Genomic DNA, 24,938 nt, shown 5'->3' with positions numbered 1-24,938 from the left:
TCTGCCTTTTAGTGGTGACCGGTAATACAACTTAGAACTACAGTCGACCCCTGCATGATTGCCACTCGGCACCGACATATTTGCATATTCATGTTTTTTTTTTCTTTCAATAATGTTTCATATTTTGGATTTTTTTCTTTTTTTTTTGTAGATCTGTTTTCCCTTCGCTGACACGCACACACATTCTTATGAAAGTCGTATGTTGAGTGTTTCGCAACAAACCTTTGAAAAATTCTTTCAGATTGTAAAAAAAAATATATATATATTTTGGGCAGCGGTTGCCCATCCCAGCATTACATGTATGTAATTAGGATGTATCCACTGAAGATATTGTATTGTAATTTGTATTGATAAATATAGGTTTATCCTTTTAATATGTGTATCTGATCTAATGATACTAAGCGCGTGTTCGCAGTAAGACAAGTTCATAAAATGTCCGGCAGGTGGCAGCATTAGGTCACCAAATAGAAACGAATGGCCTATTCATGCATTTTCTCCACATACAGTATGTACATAGATGAATATTTATCCTACATATTATGTGCTGTGCAATTTCACAACAGCATCAACCTCACACCGCATCCCACCGCCCATTCCACACCCTCCTCTTCTTTCGATCATCATCATCTTCATCATCATCATCATCATCATGCACTTTCACGGACATAAACATTTCATGATAGATGGAATGTGGATGAATGAATGAATTAATGCTGGCAAGAGACGATGAAGGAATGACAGACAGGCGAAAAGCGGGCTGCTGAAGCATGTACAGATGATGATTTCGTCACAATCTGAGAAAAACAGCAGCAGAAAACATAACCGATACGCCTACCAGCACAGTTTACGTACTGGTACTCTGACTCTTTCTGTTAATACTTCTCTTATAAGTACTAGTACTATTACTTGCACTGTTGGTATTACGTGCACATCATGATCTGATATTTGACGGCAGCATGTCGATACTGTGGCAGAACAGACGAAGGATGCATGGTTTGGTCTCGGCCCGATAACGTAAGGACACATAACGAAGGGATGCAGGAAGATGAAAAGGAAAGATGGAGATGAAGGACGTAGGGACTGCTGGGGGGTGGTGGGGGGTGTTCTGGAGGGCAAGGAGCTAGCAAGAGAAAGAGGTCAGGTGGGGGTGGGAGGGCTTGCTTTAGAGAGGGGGGGGGCATGGCTGACGGGGGGAGGATGTTGCAGGATGACGATGATGATTATGATGATGATGGGGGAAGGGTAGAGAAATATGTATGCATAATATAGGTGTACATTTGTATACAATGTGTATATTATATATTTATATATAAACATACATACTTATAGACATTTACATATACCATATTATACAAATTATGTCTATGATCAAATATACACCAACAGTACTGTTCAAAAGTGTTGAGCCACGACTAACTTTGATTTTATTTTACATACTTATTTCATAGAATTGATTTTGTCATGTAAACCTGTCAAGTGGTTTAACATATTTAACGCGACACAACAAAGAACATTTCCACACAACTTGGCCAAGGCATGATGTGTTAAGATAAGATAGGAAAAGCATCTCAATCTGGATTATGGTACGGATACATTTGATTTATTTATTCATTTATTTTTTTAATCAATGCAACCTGTCCATCACCTGTCATCATATACTGGGACTAACACACACAAACAAATATAATCCTCTATTCATATTTTTTTCCCTTTTATCAGCCGTTCAACTCTGACATAGGTATGTGATAACGGGTAAGATTCTAGATATTTAAGGGTATTACTAAAATAACAAATCTAATGGTGGACTAAGATGTCTTTAAAACATAAATGCACGTGTATGTAAGACAAAAGCTTAAAAGATGAACGACTGATGGGGAGATGCAAAACATCCCCTCCCCACCGGCCAAATCAACTTCCTGGGTGTCACATGGTTTCCAGTTTAGAAGGAGGACAAAGGAACACCATCACCAGGCCGGATGGGAGGATTTCTGCTCATTCACAGTGAAATGACACCTTGTGACCAGGCGGGGGCGCCAGTGCATGCACACAATTTAACGAGAAATATTCACACTTGTCATGCAGTATTCAAACAAGTCCTGCTTGTGTTTTGTAACAAGAATGACAAAAAGTGTCAATCTGTCAAATAAGGTTGCACGATAGCAAGAATTCTGACACCGGAAGAGTTTTTTTTTTTTTGTTTTACCCATAGGCCTGGAAGATATGGATTTAATTACTCAATGAAGTCTGATCATTTAAATGCTTTTCGACAAACCTCCCAAGGACATAGCAGTGTTTTTTTTTTCCCAAAATAAAAATGTATTTTTGTTCAAATGTACTGTTCAGCAGTGTTCCAAGACATTTTTTAGGTTGTAAAGAACATGCCGTATAGACAGAAAGGTTGTCACCAAGTGGCAATAGACAAACAATGCATGGGCTCATCGTGCAGTTTTACGCAAAAAATACAGGAGGTCCTCGGGTTACGAATGAGTTCCGTTCTTACGCTGGCGACGTAACCCAATTGAATTACAGTCAAATTTCAAGTAAATGCAGTTACACAAAACATCTTTGCATATTCCATCTCCCAGCTGCCAGCACTCATCCTTCGCCCACGCGGAATGCGACCTAGCCGTGTGGTCGCAAAAAGGCAAAAAATTCAATCTGGGTCACATATTTCTTCAGTGTGAACCTAAAATGGCAAACGAGATGCTGGTGTAGAAAAGTCGAAACAGCGTAGGTTGAGTATTTCATTGGAAGGCTGGGCGTCTGGTGAAGAAGAAACTTTCACAAACAACCTATGCTAAACTAAGCTACTGCTCAGCCTAGAAATCTCGTCATAAAGTCAAGATGGGTCACTTGAGCATACTTCCTTGAGACCAATTACTGTACTACATTCCTATTCAGCCAGGACTTACAACAAGAGGATGACTTGGTGAAAAGCGGACCGCGAATCGATGAGTGTTCACTGAACAGTAACCAGTTGGTGTACAACAATAAACGACATGAATCGGAAAATCGTTAGTTAATCAAAAAGCTGCATCAAATCATTCCGCTTTGAAATATATCGAGAAAAGTAATGAATCATTTTTTATTGGAGAAGGAAATTACATTTACGATAGTGACAATTAAAAAAATAATCTATGTAAAATGAAAAATGAAAAAAAAGGCATGCCATCATACACATGAATCGTTCCGAACCGTCCTTGAATCGTTCCACACCTCACATCTTGAAAACCGTATCAAATCATCTTTTGTGACGCACACCCTTAGAAAAAAGTAACCACATGCAACACGTGACCAAAAATGCTTCATCTGGAAAACCCCACGTTGGTAGAAACACACACACACAGCCGCGCACACAAACACACACACTCATTTTGATTTGCAAGTGGAGTTTGGGCCTCTCTGTGACAAAGTGTGACCGCGTGTGTGTGTGTGTGGGGGTGTGGATGTGTGTGTATGTGTCGGTGTGTGCGTGTGTGTATGTGTGTGAATAGGACTTTCTGTGTGATTGAGTGCCGGGCACATCATATGACCTTGCCCTATGAGTGCACTAGTGTTCATGTGTGTGTGTCACGGTGTCACATGCACGCCACCGTGACCTCGTACGGTTGAATTTGAAATGACAAATGACGCGCTCCTTCACATATCAGCACGCCTTCAAACTGGCCCCGCCCCACTGGACGCATTGTGTGACGAGCACGCTTCGTACTTCGCTATTGTTACACATTTAGCTAGCTTATGTGCAATTTGTTGCTTTATTTATTTATTTTTCGCATCCGTGCAGCCCTCTGGGATCCGTCCGAAGCGGCCAGGCCGCAACCTGTTGGTTGAAGACCACTCCATCTGGGTTTTCAACTTCCTCTGCTGCCATTATAGTGAATGCGGATTAATCATGTTGCCTTAATGTAAACACAATTTTTTTTTTTTTTTGATAAACCATTCTGCCGATCGTGCCCGGCACAAACCGTGGTGCTTCATCCATACGGATTATGGATCAAAGAAGATCCATTGCACCATTACCTTCAACACATCCCTATACTAAACGGGGAATCCCGATTCCTTCCTGGAGGGACTCGGGGAAAATGGGAAAACAGTCTCAATGAAGGAATAAGAGAGGGGGGGGGGCGAGAAGTATGGAGAGATAGGGCAATGAAAGAAAATAAAAGGACGGATTCACAAATGAAAGAGGAGATTCAGTAAGGTGGGAATAATAAAGAGATTTGGGAGAACAGGATGGATGCAGGGAGAGATGGAGACGGAGAAAAATCGTGGATGAAGGGATGATGCCGAGATGAGGGGAAGAGAGGGATGACAACATGAAAAGGATGGAGGAACGTATGCGTGGATGACGGTGGGGATGTGTGGGGTGGGATGCTCGATTGGGTCATCCGTCCATCATGCTTGGTTTGCGGCTTCCCCCCTCCTCCCCCTCGGCCCCCCTCGGAGGGGGGAGAGAGTTTTAACAGATGCTAATTCCTTCACTGCTCCGCCTCCTCTCAGCCTCTTTCCTCACCACATCCCGGGAGACGAGGACGGGGAAGGCATGGCGCACAAATAGCACCAAACCCCCCCCCCCCAACGCCAACGCAGGATTACAATGGATTATCCCGCTAAAGCGCAGCACGAGCTGCTGGCAGGCGCTCGGTGGCGACACGGCGCCACACCCTGAGAGGCGCCACGGTCCCTCCTGGACTGCCTTGCCTAACCTGGCATCGCCATGGCAACCAACCCCTCAATCCCCAGATCCCTCCCCCGCCCGCACACACACACGGTCAATAGGGCAAAGGTGTGGGATGTACGTACCTAATAAAGAGGCTCACTTTCTTCCACAGTTGGCATATAACACACAGGTCATGATTTCATTGAAAAATGTGATTGCAATTACATGCAACGTATCCCACTTCTCGCTGAAAATTAACTCCAGCTCAGCGTGAACCCACGACAACACAACATGCGGCCAAGCACATGAGAACATGATATTAACATGTTATTATAGTTGGTTTGGAATTTTCATGATCGGGTTTATTTTGTTTAATTAATCTCGATGGCAGCTTTATTATTAATTTTTATTCGTTTTAGGTATTTCAAAGACACTTAGTTTTGGTTTAGCTTTAGTTTAAGTTCATTTAAAAGCATTGTTGTTTTTATTATAGTTTGATAAAAATGCTTATTAAATTTTAGCTTGAGTTATTTCGTGATTTTTCGTTAACTAAAATAACCCATATAACAAGTATGATAATAATGTGAAACGACAGCTACATGTTATGTGTTCCGTGCTTTCAGCATTGCACTTGGCGTCACAAAGCCATGACGACGTGACACAAGACAACACCAGAATGGGCCGTCATGACAATGTTACATTGTGAGAGCAGGACACGTCGCCATGTCGACATTATAGCAGGCTGCCATGAGATGAGAAAACGATACCATGGAACCGTGACAATGTGAAACCTTGATGACATGAGAACATGAGACCATGTCGACATGATGACAACATAACATGCCCATGACATGACGACATGACACGGCGGCAATATGACATCACAAGCAGATCCATTTGGGCCACCTCAAGCAAAAAACAAATTGACAATAACATAACAAGTGTGCCTTTTAGAGCTGCGAAACAGTTTTTGTGCCCAACACAAGTCTAGCACAAACCTAACTGTGTGCAATAATGGAGTTTTTGTTATTATGGAATTTGCGCCGTTGTGGGTGTGAGCACAGCCCAATGGTTTCCAAGCTTGCACCCCCATGAAAATCTAGACGTGCCAGTTTTTATACCTGCACACACAAGTGTTGTCTAGAAAAGTAGAGTCCATGGTGTCACTATCACTACACTCAGTGTGTGTGCTAGAGTGTGTGTGCGTGTATGTGTGTTTGAGCGAGTCTACTTTTAGTGGATGGCCAAAGCTGCTTGCAACAGTGATTGTTGCCACTGACCTCCTGACCTACTTTACACACAGCACAGTGTGTGTGTGTGCGTGTGTGTAGGTATGCGTGTGCGCGACTGTTTGTGTGTGTGTAGAATATTCAGATGAGGTCCCATCTGCTACATGACTTTCAGAAAAAAATGATTGACAGGTGATACCCTCTTCACTAGTTGATGAAAGTAGTCAACGCAAACACTATATTTCACACTAAAAAAAAGTTTGTTTCACAATAAATTAAAACAGTACAGTACTGTCCTTTGCTTGTGAATATGATTCAAACGCTTAATTGAACACCCAGCCACGATGTCAAAAGTGAGAATGAAACACACAACAGCCACGTGGAAACATCAGGAGCGGCAATTTTTGGGCAATATTCTGGAAACAAACTGATATTTTTGCAGCAACCTGCCAGGGAAAACGAGTCAGCAATACAGCAGCCAGCAATTAGGCGACGACACCACAACATGTGAGCAATAATCTGGCAACACATTAACAGTTTTGCAAGGAGCTGTCAACAAACACAAGATTGTGACACCCAGTCACACAGGGACAACATGGCAGCAACAAGGCAATAAGACAGCAGCAATATGTCAATAACATGTCAACATCGGGGCAGCTGGCAGTGCCGCTATACTGAGTGACATTTGATTTGTCCAATGATGCGTCAAAAAAACCCCAAAGAGGAGCAGCCAATGGCGGTGCAGGGAGGCGGGACTTCATGAGAAACCAGAAATGGGGCTAACACATACCGACTGGTGAACTACCGACATTGCCTCACATCATTCACCCGCACACTTAGGCTCTGAATACACTCACACACACTTTGTCTACAGTAGGGGGGGGGGGGGGTGTGTGCGTGTGTGTTGTGCGTAAGAGTGTATTTGTCAGGGGTGGGCAAACCTTTTGATTGGTGGGCCACAATGGGTTCTAAAATTTGACAGAAGGGCCGGACCAGGAGTAGATGGATGGAGTGTTTTAGTAACCTCACGTCATCAGAGAAAAAAAAAATTAATTTAATTCTAAAAAAAAATGAACAAAAGCATGACAACAAAATATTTGTGTTTGACACGCCAGAGTATTTAGAAAATAAAACATTCACAAGGTTTATTCATTGAATTTTTTTCAAGTTTGGCGGGCCGGATTAAAACGTTTAACGGGCCGTATGTGGCCCCGGGCCGTAGTTTGCCCACACCTAGTGTATGTGCATGAGTGTGTGTGTTGTGCATGTTTTGTGCAGCTCGCGGCTGTGTCGTCTCGGGCCTTGAGAGGTGAACAAAAAAAAATGTTGCCTCCACACACCACACACACACACACACGCACACCCCTGCACCCCCCACACACACGCACACACACACGCCGACACACACTTTGTAAGCGAGGAAGACAAAGACCCAGACTGTTGAGCGGCTCTCCACCTCGACCTCGCCTCACCATACCACTCCCACGCAAGCACACACACACACACAAATCCTACATTCGCCCACACATCTTTGGACCTTGAGCGCAACTACTTGCCTGACTACCCTCCGGGCTGATCAATCAATCACAGAACACTTCCCATCAAGTCTCATAGAGCGCGCTACAATACATATAAACGAGCATGCAGTATACAATGACAAGACAATAACACATCTACAAAACATTTTTGTACGTGTATATTTGCATATATGAGCCATTTCCACACCCAGCCCAGTGCAACATGTACGAGCGCCGATGATATCCAATGCAAAAGGTATTCTTTTAATTAGACTGAGCAGCAATCTGACGCTCTCATTCAGCTAAAGGCTAAAAGGATCCAAAATAATCACAAGACATGAGAATGCCCGTACCAACTGCTGGGATGTTAGCATTTGAGCAATTCTCATTTGAAGTGTTCCCACAGTTACCTGGAAAAGGTAACTTTGTTATTTCACTGAAAAGTCACTAAATTTGACAACAAGTTACTTTAAGTAAAGCCAACAGATTCCACGCGTAACATAAAATTGACAACCTGGCTTTCCTCAATACTTAATTGGAAGTCCATTTTTAACAGTGACGCTTAAGAATAAAGTTTGTTCTTTAGGTTAGAAAAAGATAACGAAGATGAAAAAAACAAAGTTATATATATATATATATATATATACACATACATATAATGAGGCTTTAGAGATATCACTTAAAATTAATACCGACTTATTTTTACTAAAAAAAACAAAACAAAAAAAAAGTCTTCCTAAACTTCACCTAACACAAATGTTTTTTACGGCATTTCTAAATTGAATACCTCATACGGTCACACAGCCGCGTCTTAAGGTTGAATGTGCAGCGAGCAATAAATTGTTTTGTGCACACATGAGTGAATACCGTGAGTGAAAAATGTGATTCCTACTCAACTGCTGAGATAATATTTAAAAGACGGCAATTTATCAATTTGAAAAAATATTTTCTGAATACACGTAAAAAGCTTTAACCTGCCTTATCACTTCCACTATTCATGACTTGCTTTTGTTAGCATAGCGCTTTACCTATTCAATTGACACCCTTCTAAGAACAAAATGTTTGTTGCCCCCACCGTTGGTCATGGTTAAGATATTCTTGATATTCTTTTAAAAAGATGTTCCTTCGGATTCTCCAGGTTCTTCGCTGAAAAAGGATGACCTCGGAAAAAAACCAAGCGGTGAGTACATTATGACTTACAGAGTGTGTGTGTGCGCGTGAGTGCGCGCGCAGAGTCTCACTAGAGATGGAAGAGAGGTTTCCTTGACGACGGTGCGGAGGTGACAGAGTACATCCTGGTATAGAATAGCCATTATACATTGTGGAGTTGCTACAAGGCAAATAACTTGTGGCAGTCAGAACTTCAAAATAAAAAAAATTCACAGAGCACAATGGAATTGCTAGAACTAGTGGCTTGGTCCAACAGAGTAAGCGTTTAGTGCTTTGAATACTTTTCAGAGGTGTAAACGTGTTAAAGGAAGGTGAGAAGAAGCTGTAACCTGGTGTCAACATTTTGGAACCAGATGTGAAACTAGATCATATCGACCAGATGGGAACGCGTGGACAATCATTGCTTTTTGAAGTGAGAGCAGAAGTTTGCAAATGTTTTCTTTATCAAACTTAAAGGTAACGTGAGCAAAACCAGGTGTAAACACGTTGAAACCTGGTTTGAGCATGTAAAAACAGGTGTGAACATCACAAAACAGGAGTGTTATAATGAAACTAATTCAAACATGTTTAAACCAACTAACCAGACTTGTACATATTTAAACCTGGTGTGAAGCAGGTGAAACCTGGCAAGCACAAGTCTTTGGCAAAGTGCAATCTAATTGTCACGTATGGAGGAAGTCTTCTTTCTGTTGGTATTTTCAGAGACAGGCGCAGTTAGAAATGGGCTGGTGCGCCATTGTGGGAGTGAACAAAGCCAACTTGTTCCCAGCCAATCGAAGTAACTCCCCTCATTCCCGTGAAATTTAGAACAGGAGAGGCGTTCGGTCAACATGGCGGAAGCATAATGAAGGCACGGGAATCTATGCAGGAGATTGGTTTGCATGTACAGAATACATTTATAAAGAACTGCTAAAAGTCGTCCGCTGCAAAGTGGGCACAGACTGCCATCCAAAATTGTGCATCTTTGTACACATACATTACAATGGTCTCAGTTCTGGTCTACTTTACCACCAAAGTGTGACAAAAAAATGAAGATGCGATAGTTTATAGGCAAATGCACGTGTCTATGACAATAGGGCCCAAATCATTTTCTACCTAATGTGGTTTGAATGCGTTAAAACTAGGTGTGAACACTGTGCGTGTGTGTGATACGTTCAAATCTAACTAGCTACGCGTTTTATTGCTGCAACCTTTGTACAATCTCATCTCCCAAAACCCATAAAGCAATTTCGACATCCCTTGGCAAGGTGCGTCTCTCCCGTTCCCCGGGTCTCCCTCTCCCTCCCTTCGCCACTCCTGCCTCCCACATAGTATAAACATGCAGTGCACCAATTTCCCTAAAGCATTGCCGTCTCTCTAAAAAAAACGAATAAATAAATTAGCTACTTAAAACAAATATCAAAATAGTTGCTTCAAATGCTAACAAACCTCTTGCCAACCAAAACAGCAGCACGTAGTCCAGAGAGTTTAACTGTGTGCGTTCCTGCGTAGGTTCAAGTGAGCAATGCTGTTCCGCAGCCTCCTGAATCAATTCAATTAAGTGCACCCACGCAAGTCGATATACAATCAGTCAGTGGATGTAGCTTAGCTTATTTTAGCTTAGCCTAGCCTAATTCACGTTGTCTTGAAACAAACTCGTCGAAAGTGAATCAACAGCGCTTCCGATGGTCACGGCCGAGCGGTGCGCTCTATTTTGTCATCAATTCCACACTCGCTTCTTTTAGCTGACATTCCTGCAGTCAGTTCTCGACAATCCCACCACGACTGGATCGATTCCAGATCGATTCATTAATTATTGCTCGTAAAAAGAAGGGGAAAAAAAAAAAGACAAACTGGTGTGTTACACCATCATGCTCACTTTCAAAGGACATCATCCAACGTTTGTTGCCTCCCCTCTGTGTCGCTCCCAACCTCATTCCACCCCCTTTCCTCTTTTTTTTAATGGACACCCTTTATCCTGACCCACCTCATCCTCATCCTCTCAATTCCACGGCCGTACGGAGGTGGCAGGTGGGAGGAGGTCATTTAACGACACTGTCCTACTTTCCTGCACAAGCGTACATACGCACACACACATTATAAGGAATGAAGAATAATGTCCGCAGCAAGTCAGCATGAGGTCAAGAAACTGGCATTGCGAGCGGAGAAAACCGCAGGTGTGCCAATATCTTTGTCCAGAGGTTTTTTAGATGGCGTATTTAGTGCGAGTGGATCTTGCCTGACAGATGCGGTGGGCTTTAGTTCATCTTTTTGGAATGGGAGTGAAGGGGAAGGCCAACTTTTGTGCTTGAGTGAATATGTTTGATTTTTAAAGCAGACATTGCACCAGGTCATTCATAAAGGAGCTCAAACAGAAAAAAAGTAGGAATGATTTTAACGCCGTATGTAGGATCACAATTTAAAAAATTACGATGCAGATTTTTTTTTTTGGAGGAATTTTCATGATTTCTCAGTGGTCCATTTTTAGTCGTTCACAGTTTTTATTTTATATTCTTCTACATGTGTTGTGCTGTAAAATAAAAATGTTTAAAATGAATGAGGAATATCTTTTTCATTCTTCTTCAAATTTACGATGTTAATAAAATGTTTAAATTACTCTATAATTATTTTTGTTTTCAGTACCAATGTTTTAAAGCTGGCAATTTAAAACAATGAACAATGTGTGGTCAATTTTCTGAAAATTTGAACATAAACGGTGCTTTGAAACATGCACAATAACAATCGTCACAATTTAACAACATTCACATTCATATATTATTTATCCTCTGTTAAAAATGAGTAATATTACACCAGTTTAGTGGCTTTGTATGTGAGTATTATATTGCCCCCTAGTGGCCAGGTGATGTACACCAGAAAGAGCAGCAAAGGAGGACAAAATCTAATAAAACAAAAGCAAAAATGTACCGTTTGGCTTTTTGGAAGGATGGACTAGCATTTCTATTCACTTTAATGAAAAGATGATTTGCGATGATTAAACTCGTATCTCAAGGCACCGCTGTAATGAAGTCAGCATGAGAAGATGCTGCAGGTCCACGTGATCCGAGGATTAGGCGGATCCACCAACGCGCGGTCCAAGCATGGCCGCTGCTCCAATTCCACATTTGAACCGCAGGCCTGGTAATGCAAGTCATGATCCGGATTACTCCGCATGAAACATCTGCCGGTCAGGAGCGCTGGATGCCAAACGGACATCAATTCGGAGCAGGACATTTGAGGAAAACCGGTTCTGGGGAAGGACGACGTGATAATTGACCTTAACAAGCTTGCCAGTTGGAGGACCTTTCTTGAGTGAATCCACTCCATAGAGTAGTGCCTTGAGATACGAGTGACCTGACATATGAGTTTTTGAAGACACTAGCCATCATTTGGCCAATTCTTTGCTTTGACTTGTGAGTGCAACCTTGAGAGACAAACGCTGTACGGCGGCAGTGAACTGAAATCAACTCACATCTAAATAAAGCAGCACTTTGGCAGATATTGAACAAATGATCAAAAAAGCGGAGTCGGGCTGTTGAATGGCACTCCCAGGTGAAGCTTACTGCCGAAGTAAACAGAAAATGAACAGAATTATGTAGAAACAAACTTTAAAATTTAGTTCAATCTTTTATTGGGTAGTTTTTGTGTTTTTGTAGCCATCGGACACAATATTCTGTGAGCCTTAAAAGAAAAGTTTTGAAAGAGTTAACAGCACGAAACAGCAGATGGCCTTTTTTTGCTGTTTTATTCGTTCATAAAGGGCTGAGCTGTGAGTGTTGGTGCATGTTCTGTTTGTACTGTATGTGTTGCTGCGCCATGTGTGGTAAAAATAGCCGTTGTTTGAAGGATTCAATTTACTGTAACATCTATACTAATTTCCGATAGCCCGTCTATGGCATGTTGACGTTTGTTAAACAATATTCCAAGGTTTGGTCGACCATTTTGGTGTTTTTAAAAATATAACGCTTAATTCTCTTTTGCCGCGCGTGACAGTTTTACAGTCAACTTACAAAGAGAGTAACTAATAAGCAGATGATGTCCTTCTTGGACGCCACATAACTGATGTGCCGTGCTATACCGCAGGTGACAGGTGTTGAAATCTTTTTTTTTTATACCCCAAGCGCTCTCCTTATTTGCTGAACTGGAAGGTGGGTTACGAGTTGTCAATCATGCTTTAAGTCCTTCTCCTCTCCGCCCGGTAGCTCTCGGCACTAATAACACTTGAAACCACACTCAACTCTATATGTGGATATACGGTGTGCTCGACTGAAAATGGTATGTGTGTGTGTGTGTGTGTGTGCGCGAGTGTGTCATAGTGTGACATAAAATCTTCATTAAATGATCAAGTCAATGTTGCAAGTAAGATTTTCTGTCCTAAAAAAAAAAAAAAAAAAAAAATAGTCAATGTTACGTTTGCGGCTTTAAAAGTGATAGCCATGGAAAAAGCTAAACGCACGCACAGAGTCAGTCCGTTAACGCTCGTTGAACTAAGCGCACATGCGGGGTGGCGTTAACGTACGGCTACAGGAAACTAGCGCACCAAATCCAAGCGAATAAAGTGTGTGGAAGACATGAGCCGAGATGCCCCCTAATTGGCGCTAACAATGCGTGAGAGCAAGATGGTGAGCTGTCATTAATATTGAATGCGTCAATAGTTGTTAGTTGTTGACAAATAGTGACAAAGGAGCTCATGAAATATTCACACACATCGCTAAGCTCCTCCCAAAACGCTTAAACTCTGGTTACTTAGTTTGGAATTTGAAAAAAAAAGATAAACCCAAGTATGAGGAAGCAAGCCTGGACTCTGTACTGAATGTTGCCGCTTCAAAAAAACATGGCAATACAAATGACTACTTTCCTATAAGCAATTTTATTATGCTTTTGACTCAGTGATACAGACAATAATCTTCTTTCTCAGACCGCTACAAACTATATGATCAAATCGCTAATTTTAGTTAGCATGTACTGTGTCTTTTTTTTATTTTTTTTTTATTGGATTGTAATAGATTTACCCACATGCATTCAGGAGGTTTCAATTGTGTTCATGCAACATTTTGAAACCAAGGTTCAATTTGCTGGCCAGAATTTCAAAAGGTGTGTATGGCATAATCACAACACCGGTCATCACCAAAAGAAAGCTGAAGGTCATTTGGGGTCAATCAGAGGCACATTAAATGGTGGCAGGTGTGAGTTGACTCACATTTAACACACGTCTGAAGCTGATTGGTTCACTCTGAACATAACAACTCACTTCCTGAGAATTTATTTGATTTGATTTTTTATGAAATAACCAAATGAAGCGCTATATTACATATTTACTTCCGCCGTCAAAATTTCTTGACCGATTGAAATCATCCCAATTTCAAGTGCCACATTCCGCATTTCAACAAAGCATTTGATAGCACCGCATTCCGCTTGTCAGTCAGCTCCTCATTAATTGCTTTCCCTCCCTCGTTCACTGGTTCTCAAACGTTTTACATCAAGTACCGCATCGCTCTCAAAGCGCCAACATAATAACCAACGATAAAATACAACAGGGGCGTAGTCCTCAAAAACTTTTAAAAAAAGAAAATAAACAAATCTATTCTAAAAGATTCCATACGATTAGATGTCAATAATTCTACTTCAAAGTTAAATATAACTGAACTGTACTAAGTAAATAACACGTACTGAGTTCCAAAAAAAAAAAAGTTAAAGCCAATGTATCTCTTTCAAGTATCGCTAGAGGCATAACTCTTTGTGAATCACTCTTCCGTTTATTATTATTAGCACAAAAAGCACCATTATAGAGTCAGCAAATTCTGGTTTGAGGAAGTCAACTGTCTGGGCCTCAATTCTCAATTAACTGCACCAAGTTGAATTAAAATCAGACTCTTACCATCGTCCTCCCTGTTGCCGGCGATGTTGGGACTGTGGCGCATGGTCTCCGCTCGGCCGGCCAGGCTAAGCTGCGACGTGGCTCCCGGGTCGGCTGCCGGCCACGAGGGCTCGCTCATGTCGGCCTCGTCCTCGCTGCTCACTGATGCGTCATCCTGGCGCCACGCGCACAAAACAGGAAGTGGTCACAATGAGTCGTAAAGCCAAACATACACGAGCGCATGCGGTCTAGTTTGTATTTGTGGAGCTTCATCTACTGGATGACTTGAAAACACTGCGGTGCACAAGTGATTCGGCTTGTGTTTTTTTTCAAGATATGAACGGTCGTTTGGATTATTTTTTGCTTAATAAGTAGCAGTAAGCCAAATAATGAGCAACTCTTTTGAAATATATTTATTGCCACTCCCAGTTGAAGTTTACTGCCAGACTGAACATAAAACAAAGAGATTTAAACATTGCGTATTTAAAACATAATAACTTATCGTTTCACTCTGCTAGCTTAATGCTAATGCTAAATGGCATCGATGTGACGATGCTGCAACCCTTTAAGCAACGGCTTGAACACAAACAGCGCAGCAACATAAAAGTAGTCTGTCAGATATTCTTTATGCTCCCCAAAGAACAACCAATATTAGTGCTGTACTGATGAGCTGAGAGGACTTGAGACATCTCAAGAAAGATTATAGCCGTGAGTCTGTCTTATACTGCCACCAAGTGGCTAAAGCGTGCACCAAATAAAGACCAGTACAATGGCCACTAAATGAATGCAGTGTGGCAAAAATCATTTCTATGTTTTTAATTCAATTTAATGATGTAATTACTGTATGCTTTTATCAAGTACAAAATTATCAGGTTTTCGGGTGGGAAAATTATATTTAGACAGGGATGTTTTGAGTTACGAGCAGGGTATAGGAGCAAATTCAACGGCACACCTGCACTTCTCTGTATCACACGCGAGCAATGTAATGTTATAATTTTGGTTAAGATGCTGAAATGTATCATGGAAATTCAAAGGAGCACTTCAGGGCTGCGCCGTGTTTTGATTGGCTCGTAAAGGGGGTGAAGTCCAATGCTTTTTAGATTATTCACCACCTTAGCATCCATTTGCTCGCCACAATGGCGATCGACTGATCAGTACACGCGCACAAGGCTGGTGTGTGTTTTTGTGTGTCCAAAGCAGAGCAAGGGCCGGATGGACATCGCAAAGCTAATCGAGTTAACTCGTGGACCAACGGAAGGATCTTTGTCTCTGCTCGCTCATCTACTCAGCAACATCCCCACCAAGGCGGGACAAAACATCAAAAATCTCATTGTGTATTCTTATCACTCACGCTTTAATATTAATACAACTGGATCAAATTTTGATATTTTGTTAGCATTTAAACTGCATCACAGACACATCTAGATGGAATATCGATAATGTAGCGTATATCGTATCATCATCGCGATTCTACAGGAATTGTGATGTAAAGTTATCAGTTAGGCAACAGCGTCGCCTCAGCCGGAGCAAACATTGATGTTGATACAAGTCCACTTGCATTGAAACTGTAGTGCAAGCAAGAACAAGAAAACTGAAAATTTATGCTTCAAACAGATGTTGCGACATTGAGGCGTAAATGATGATGATAAATTTGATATTCATCCCAGTTGTTGCAATACTTTCGCATTCGCGCTAAAAGATGATACATGGCGGCACGGTGGTCAATTGGCTAGCACAACGGCCTCACAATACAGAGGTGCAGGGTTTGGTTCCGGCTTCAGCCTTCCTCCAGCACCCCCGCGACCCTAGTGAGGAGAAGCGGTTCCGATAATGGATGGATGAATATGATACATCTCAATATCGATATTTGATTCAGTCGTTTCGATACAGTAGCGTACGTAACAAAAATACATCAGAGTATCAATATTTCACATGTATCAATACTGCCGGACAAGCAACAATACAACACAGCGATGACGATATAAATTATATTAAGACTGTAGTGGAAGCAATAACAACATCATACCTCACAATATTGATATTTGATTCAGTTGCGTCCACACACGACAGCGTAATCGACGCCTACACGATACAGCATATCGATACCGGATCCAGTTGTAGTGATATTAGATTCCAAGTGACATGGATGCAACACAGCAGCACATCGACATTCGATCCACTTGTATCGACACTGGGCAACACAATACAGTCCATCAAAATATTGAAGTTTGATCGGGTTGTACAGACACTTTAAGGAAAGCAAAGAGAATACGATACAGTGCGATATCAGCACTGGACTGCATTTACACTGCAAGCAAAAAACGAGATGATTTAGATATTTGATCCACTTGGACAAGCAATAATATAATATGGTGATTGGGATATTTAATGTGAGTGTTAAAAGTGTTGGTGCTTGTCTATTTTATGAATGAAACGAAAGGTTTGTGATCTTATGGGGAGATGGAGGGTGTCTCTCTTTGTTGCCATGGTGCAGAGCTGCTGGACCCTCAAGCTGGCATCAACATCAGCACTCCTAACCCACCCCCACTCCCCTTTACCATCAGCACCCTACCCCCCCTTGTACCTCCCTTCCCCTTCCCCCACGCCTGCATCCTCTCATCCTAACTACTCCCAGCATCCCAGCCTCCGAGCAGCCCCACACACAGCTTCCTTTGTCATAGTGTGGCCATGTTACCGTGGCAACCAGCAATTACAACCAAGATGAGTCAGTGCTATTCGTTATGTGCGACAGTATATTCTCCCATCTGTGCATTTTTACGCACTTGGGACCCACACTATGCCGATTCTGCCGTCCGGACTTCTGACACACCCACGGCGCGTAATCCTGGGATACCAACGGCGTGATCCACGGGCATTCCAGGCTGCCTGGAAATCCTGCAGACAAGTACTTGACTAGATACTTGCGAATGTCATTGAAATCTATGAATATTTATATATATATGTGGCATGAATTCTTTGAATATATATATATATATATATATATACATATTAGGGCTGTCAAAATTAAAGCATTAACTCAGGTGATTAATCCCCAAAAAAATAACTCAGTTAAATATTTTAACTCAGTTAACTCAGTTTAATTTACTTCAAAAATAATTCGCATACTTTGCAAATATTGTGCCATATTAGCTGTCTTTAGCACGTTTCAGAACAAAACACTGTGTTTAAGTTCCCACTCGGCCTCGCAAACCAACACTGCTGGTGAGTGGCGCTTGTGGGCAGTTTTGAGAAATGTTTTGAAAATAAATGTCTGCAAAGATGTCTCCATTTAGATCGTATTCAAGAATCCAAGAAAGCTATTAGAAAAGTCTTTGAATTAAATATACTTCATATTTGGTGAATTTTGCATCAATTCCAAGATATTATTCAAGTAAATATCTGTTATAGGTTTTGCGAAAAATAGTCATTGAAAAATTAATCATGGATTTTTTTAGTGATTGATTAGTTTAAAAAAAATAATCACTTGACAGCACTAATCTATTTATATATAATTTATAATTTTATATATATTCTGTATAATATTAATCCAATAAAAGTAACTTCCATCAGTAAAAAAGGGGTTGCGTCAGTCCTGTTGGTTGTAACGTGGAAAAAAATATCTATCTGGTTGGAGGGTGTGTAAATGACAGATTTAAGTGGATGGGGGGTGTCAGAGCAGTCAGAAAAGCTCAACATTTCTTACATAAGCACAGAGGAGAATTTGTTGCAGTGCAACTCCATGCTTGCTAAAACGCCATTTTGTTTGTTTACTTCAGGGATGTTGAACTTTTTTCCACTGAGGGCCACATAGAGTCAAATGGACAGAAATGAGGGGCCCGCTTTAGTTTGTGTTTATGAAACATGAACACGTTTATGAAAAACAAATCAATACCTGGTAAGTCAACAAATACGAATCAGTTCATCATATTTAAAGAAGAAGAAAGAAAAATGTAACTTTCGGCTTGGCTTTAGCAGCGGTACTAGTGTAAATCAAAAATGTATTAGAATTAAAGAGATTGAATTTTTTTCATTAAAACATTTTGTGACATCTTGTAACTCAACTCAAGTTTATTTGTAGAGTTCGTTAACAACAATTGCAGCTGTGACAAATATAAAAAAAAGGCAATAATTTAAATAATAATACAATAATAAATAAAGAAATAAAATATTCTCTGCCAATTAAAATAGATAAGAGCTAATTTTACATTTAATTGCAGAATTTGTGTGCCTCAGTCAGTAGATGAGAAAGAGAAGCAAGACTCAAGACTTCAACCAACTTGATTCATTGGCGAAAAAAGGAAAAATGGTCAACAATTTTGTATATTTCACTTTTTTGGAAGTCAATGTAAATCACACAAATTAATTTAAATTAAAAATTTTTAAAAAAAAGCTTTGCATATACAATTACCATTGCCATTATTTTTTTTAATAATTGGTCAATTAATGATAATAAAATGTATCAATAATAGAATTAAAATATGGGACTTACGTATTTTACCGTGAAAATGTACTAATTTACATACACATTTCAACTTCATTCATCGTTACATTCATCTACAAATGATTTGACAAATCTGTCTGTATTAAAACTCAAATGTGGCCCGTGAGCACAAAACGTTACCCACCCCTGATGTCATCTTCAGTGAACTAATAAACTATATGGCATTACTTTACAAATAATACAGTAAATTGTTTATGTTGACTTAAAGAGTTGACACCCAAGTGCTGGTGAACTTCCACTCACTATTGCTGTTATTGCGTCTCTTCCAGATGTGCCTTGCTTCAGGCTTCTTATTGGCTGCACTAACGCATGCACACACAAGTACGCGCGCACACAAACATTCTACGGGAGTTACCAGGGGTTGCGGTCAAGGGAGATGCACTGAAGACTATTGATCGCTGAGAAAACCATGAGAAAGAATTGTTCATCAGCTGACTGACGCTCTGGGCGTATATGTGTGTGTGTGTGTGCGTGTGTGCGCGCGTAATCAATAAAACAATATGCTACAGCACTATATCAATATTTGATAGCTACAGTACTGCATACCGAAACTGTAGCTTTAGCAATAACTATATATTTCAATATCGCCCTGTACACGGTATTAAGTTATTAAACTAACCATTTGAGATTTACGCACAATAATAAATGTGAGACTACAGGCAAATTTCAACGGAAAGGTATCATCTACACAGCTGTTAGTAGCTGCATTGGGAGAGAAGCACCATTTGCTCACACGAAGGTTTCCGCTACTGCCAATCACACCCCTTGTGAAAAACACAATAACAACAATAGTGTGGAACGACTTCAAAGTGATCTCACGAGGCGTGCTGACAGCTGACGTGATATATATGATGACGTTGCATGTGATGATGATTTTTCCGCCAATATTTTGCTCCTGTGTCCAACTTTTGGGTTGTTACATCCTCAATCCTGATCTCTTATGCTCGCTGGTTTCTGCTAATCATTAACTCGACCGTCAAGGCGTGGCGGGCTATATGGCGCTGAATCAACAGGAGAGCCTCCATAAAACATTTGTCATCATACACACATGGACGCTAGGTTGGTCGCCATGTCTTGCATGTCAGAGATTAGCCGAGTGGTCGACACGCTGAGCCCGCCTTAATCCAGTCAGTCACAAATCTGCCTGAGCGCTATTAAACTCTTGCCTTTCCAGCATAGGACTGGATTACACCTGACAAAGCTCACTGGTTTGCCAGGCTAGATTCACACGGCCGCCACGAGCTGCTTTAGCCGCTGCTAGCTGCTAGCGGCATAGACAACACAGACCGAGCTCCCCCAGATTCTCCTCTCCTTCCCCCTCAAATTCTTTGCAAGGTTTAGAACTGCATGGCCACTCCCGCCTTGCCCTGGCTCACTACCCCTGTCCTGTGCTGTCCTGTCCCATTTGCTACTCATCGCCTCCCTTCCACACAGGATACTGCCCGGTCACTTCTACTGTCCTGTCCTCAAAGCCACCGCAGATGTCCTGGGCTCCGAGTCGAATGAGGTCCCAAAAAACACCTGACATATCAAACGCAACACAGCTGCTTTAGACAAGAACTAGCTGACATCGATGCATATCAACATCACAAGTGGAAACACTCATAGACAATGACGCATCGGGATTTGTGATTCTCCCTGACGTGGAATCCGAAAAGCAGGCTTGTTGGTCAATCATTTCTGCTCTATCAATAGCTATTAAAAGTCCTTCTTGATTGTGTAACCCAGAGGTTTCAAAAGACCCTGCCTGTCCTGTCCCATCCTGTCCTGTCCTAACCTAATTGCTACTTTTCATGTCACATCCTCAAACTGTGGAGAACTGCCTGGTTCACTGCTGCTGTCAAATTCTGTTCTGTCCTGTTCTCCTATTTTTTTTTTTTGTCACAATAGTTTGCAATTTACAACTGTCCTGTCCAGTCAGATCTTTTTTGCAACTTATTGTGTCCCTTCCTCACAGGATGTAACACTGTCTGGCTCACTGCTACTGTCCAGTTCTGTTTTCTCATTGTGTCTGTTTCTCTCAGAGTGGAGCACGCCATCCCATAACGTGTATAGATAAAATCCAACTCCTACGTTATTGTTTTCACGTGCTGTTTAACAATGTTACTGGGCTGTTATTTTTGCTCTGTTCTGTTCTCGACTGCTTTTCCAATAAACATTGTCAATTCCAAACTTTTCCGTCGCACAGCAAAATTGTTCCGGCGCAATGTGAAAATGGTAATCTAGCGTGACCACTAGAGTCTTTGAGAAACCCAAAGAGAAGTGCTTCAAGTCACTTTAAGCGTTTTGAGGTTAAACAGCCTAAGTGCTGTAGAAGACAAAACAAAGAGAACGTCCCTCATAAAACTGTCAGGGATGCACATGACATTCGTCCATTTTTACCACACTTAACATCATCTCAAATGTCAAAACATCTTGTCGCATTTCTAACATCTTTACACTAAATGCTCATATTGAAATCTGTCTATGACAAACACATTTAATAAACAAGGCGTAAGAGAACATTGTTGAAAAAAATATATTACAGTAAGAGAACACGGTTCAAACATTAATGCTGCATTCAAACAGGAAAAAAAAATGTCAACAATCTGTCCCTTGATTCAATTAAATGGAATACAAATGAAAGTTTAAAACCAAATGTATTGAACTTAAAAGTTAACTATATTCAGGAAGCAATTATTTCACATTGCATTAGTTTTATGTGCCACACATGAGAATTGCTGCCCAGCTGGTCTGTGGACCGCTCTGGTCCAGGCCGAGCCGGGTCCCACAGATGAAAAAAATTTGCAGTTAACATGTCAACATGCTTATTGTCGCTAATATTAAACACATAAGCTAGCGACATGAGTAACGATATCATGTTTGACTCCTTCTCAATGCAGCCTAGCCTCTGCGCTCTCCCAACAAATCTCAAATCTCCAGAATGAGGCAAAAAAAATATTGATATATTGTTTGTGGAATTTGATGTAAGTTTGTAGGGATAGCATGATTGGAAAAAAAACAGTTTTCAAGCTTGTCAGGAGAAATAAAGCAAATGTTGTAATGGAGAAACCAAGCTCTATATACCCTAATTGATTGATGTGTACTGCTAACAAAAGAGTTAATGTTTGATTTCTAGAGTATTGCCGTTGAAGGAAGGAGGAAACAAGACAGACGAGAGCCTCGGAGGGTTGGACTCGACACAGGTTTGTCACACTTTTGACTCAATCCTGAGAAGTGCAAGTTCATGACAGAACAAACACAAGACGCTGCAAGAATACTGGGCTGGAAGAATTTCCATTTGCTTCAGGTCAAAGTTAAAATTGTTGTACAAGGCAAGCACCATTTGCAAGAAAAGTTTATGCAAAGAGCCCAAAATATTGCATTTCATAATCATGAATCGGAAAATGTATTTGAGCAGCACCCAATGTCAGGTTTACAGCACCGTAAATAAACTCTACTGCTTACTAGAAAAATCCCTGCACACAGTTTAGGCTCGCCTATAGAAAGAGTGAGAGAATTTCTCCCTATGTTTGCATACTTCTATTATATTTCAATGAAAATGTATACCATGCTAACATGCTAACTTTTGTTATGCCAACATATGTATATAAAGATACAACTTCAACGAGTGAAGAAAGTGTTGAAGAAGTTTGATGAGATTTTTTATTCTGCCCTGTGGACAGGCAATGTCCTGAAAGAGGATCGCTAACATGCTAACACGCCAATGGGCTAACGGCTCTTAGTTTGCACTATAGTTCTCGCGCTTTTGACACCCAGTACCAACTAAAACCAGTTACCTCTCCCAGTATCACCATCATGAATAAACAATTTGTTCATAAAAAAGCATTTCTAAAAATCTTTTATTTAAAAAATTAAAAAGTATATTCAAAGCCACTGTAACCTCATGTGCATTATCACTACGCTATAAATGTGGGAAAATAATGGCTCAGTGAATATGAAAAAAAAAATTGCCAAATATATATTTAATAACAAATATTTCTAATATGTTGAACGCTAATGTATTGCACGTAAAAAGTTAAATACAACAGAACTGTACTCAACAAACATACATCACTGGGTTGAAACAAGTTTAAGGCACTGTAACATTTTGCTCAGTTTGAACATTTAATTCAGTGAGTACCGCAAGCGCAGGGGTCACCAACATGATGCCTGTGGGCACCATGTAGCCTCCAAGAATCATGGGTAGCCTATGGGAACGCAAACAGGGGAGTCCATTTTCCATGAACCCATGAAATACTACTGAAGGGCCCATTAAATCTTTGAACCCTGAACGTTATGCCCCTTATCTCAAAGAGGCCCACCCACCTGCTCACTCACGACACAAAAACAAAGCCAACTTTTGCAACTCCCCGCTGTCGCTGACTCGAGTGAAAAACACAATAATAACAATTGAAGCTTGAAGCGATGAACAGGCACGCGCACCCTCTTTTCACGATCGACCCTTGAGATGATCAGCAAACTCTGACCGGGGCACCATGTTAGATAGCAAAGTCAAGAACGCTTGGCTAATTAGCATCACCCATCTGTCAAGGATTCCTGATTTCCACTGGGGCTTATTTGAATACATTTCCAAGTAGATGTCTGACAATGTAGTGGTCATAGAATTCACCTAAAAAGGCTGTTTCAAACCAAAATGGCCGACTTTTTCTTCAATTCGACGTTTTTGCGTATTGTTATGAGAGACATCTCGGCCAAATTTCAAGTTGATCTGATAAACTGCTCTCAGGGGTTCAGGGATTTTCAAACTTTCCAGGGGGCACTAGTGAGTAAAATTGGGGGGGCGTCATGTTGTGGATAGCTAGCTGGCTAGCTCGATACTGTAGATCGATAGATAGAAGGAACACACAATATATAAAAAAATATCATTAACAAGATAATGGCCTGTGAAATATGCACATCGCAGACGTGCGATAAATTTAAAATTAAATAATATGCTCTAATCTGACTTTTATCTCTCAATGATAAATTATTCCAAATGATAAACTAAGAATATCCCGAGCCTCCTTATTTTGCCACATTTTAAAATGTATTTAATTACAATGAAAAAAATTATATTGCAAAAATATCAATATTGCATTTATTAACACCCATACCACGTTTTTCCAGTCCAGTCCCAGAGATAGATAGATAGATAGATAGATAGATGGAAAAAAAACATTCACGCTTTATTGATCTACGCAAAGATAGACATACTGGTAGAGCTCCAACTGATAGTGGGCTAGCTAGTCAGCTCTAAAACAGACGGACAGGTTGAGTCAATTGACAATTGTAACGCGCCACATGCACGTGGACGATGGTCAGGGTGCACCAGGCGCCCACGCACGCACGCACGCACGCACGCACGCACACGCATAACCACAGAACAATGTGCAACAGTGATGGCGCACAAGGAGCCGCAGTGACCATCAACTGGGATGTGCGTGACGCGCGCACATACTCGCAACATAAAAACGTCGCCGCGTGACCGAACCGAACAAGTGAACGCAACATGACAGCTGACGATGACGAGAGGGAGAACGAGGAAGATGAAGAGCAGTGCTTACCTTCACTCCGTTACAACGAAGAAAGGAGAACGCGGACGTTTGTTTTCTTGCTCCTCACGTGTCCTCTTCAATTCCACCAGGATATTTAATAATAATAGCAATAACTGCGGTTATACATTATTATTGTTGTTATGACGGCTCTGATCTACTCGTGAACGTGCTGCCTGCGCCAGGAGGGAGGATGCAGCGGCGCGCGCGCACGACCCCCAAGACTCAGCAGGGCTGTCTCGGGGTGGGGGCGTGGTCAGTTATGTGACGTCATCGTGAGCGAGAGAGCGAGAGTGAGAAAGTAAGAGATAGCGCTATTGAAGTTGGGCAATACAGCCCAAAAATAAAACGTATTCAATAAATAACGATTTTAAAAAATATATATTTCACATTTCAATCAATTTTCTGGTCTCTGCTTAGAAAAAAAAGAGACAATGACATTAGTTAAAACTTGTTCAGAATTTTTTTTTCATATTTACCTTCCAGGATTGGGT

General features: G+C 41.1%; 1 protein-coding gene across 1 annotated transcript in view; it reads right to left on the bottom strand.

Moving 5' to 3' along the window:
- Positions 1 to 24,711, bottom strand: part of LOC148339618 (nucleolar protein 4-like) — a 29,731-nt gene extending 5,020 nt beyond the window's left edge. Inside the window, exons 1-2 of the mRNA XM_088291915.1 lie at positions 24,457 to 24,711; positions 14,431 to 14,584 (exon numbers count right to left, since the gene is read on the bottom strand). Coding sequence (XP_088148041.1) covers positions 14,431 to 14,548 — 118 coding nt within the window. The 5' untranslated portion in view covers positions 14,549 to 14,584; positions 24,457 to 24,711. The remainder of the gene's footprint in view (positions 1 to 14,430; positions 14,585 to 24,456) is intronic.
- Positions 24,712 to 24,938: the final 227 nt, after the last annotated feature.

Source organism: Idiotropiscis lumnitzeri, chromosome 3 (genome assembly GCF_059441095.1).
Source record: "Idiotropiscis lumnitzeri isolate Australia: NSW breed Sydney's pygmy pipehorse chromosome 3, RoL_Ilum_1.0, whole genome shotgun sequence".
Lineage (NCBI taxonomy): Eukaryota > Metazoa > Chordata > Actinopteri > Syngnathiformes > Syngnathidae > Idiotropiscis > Idiotropiscis lumnitzeri.
Note: the sequence above shows the minus strand (reverse complement) of the source record. Positions and strands in the feature narration are given on the sequence as shown.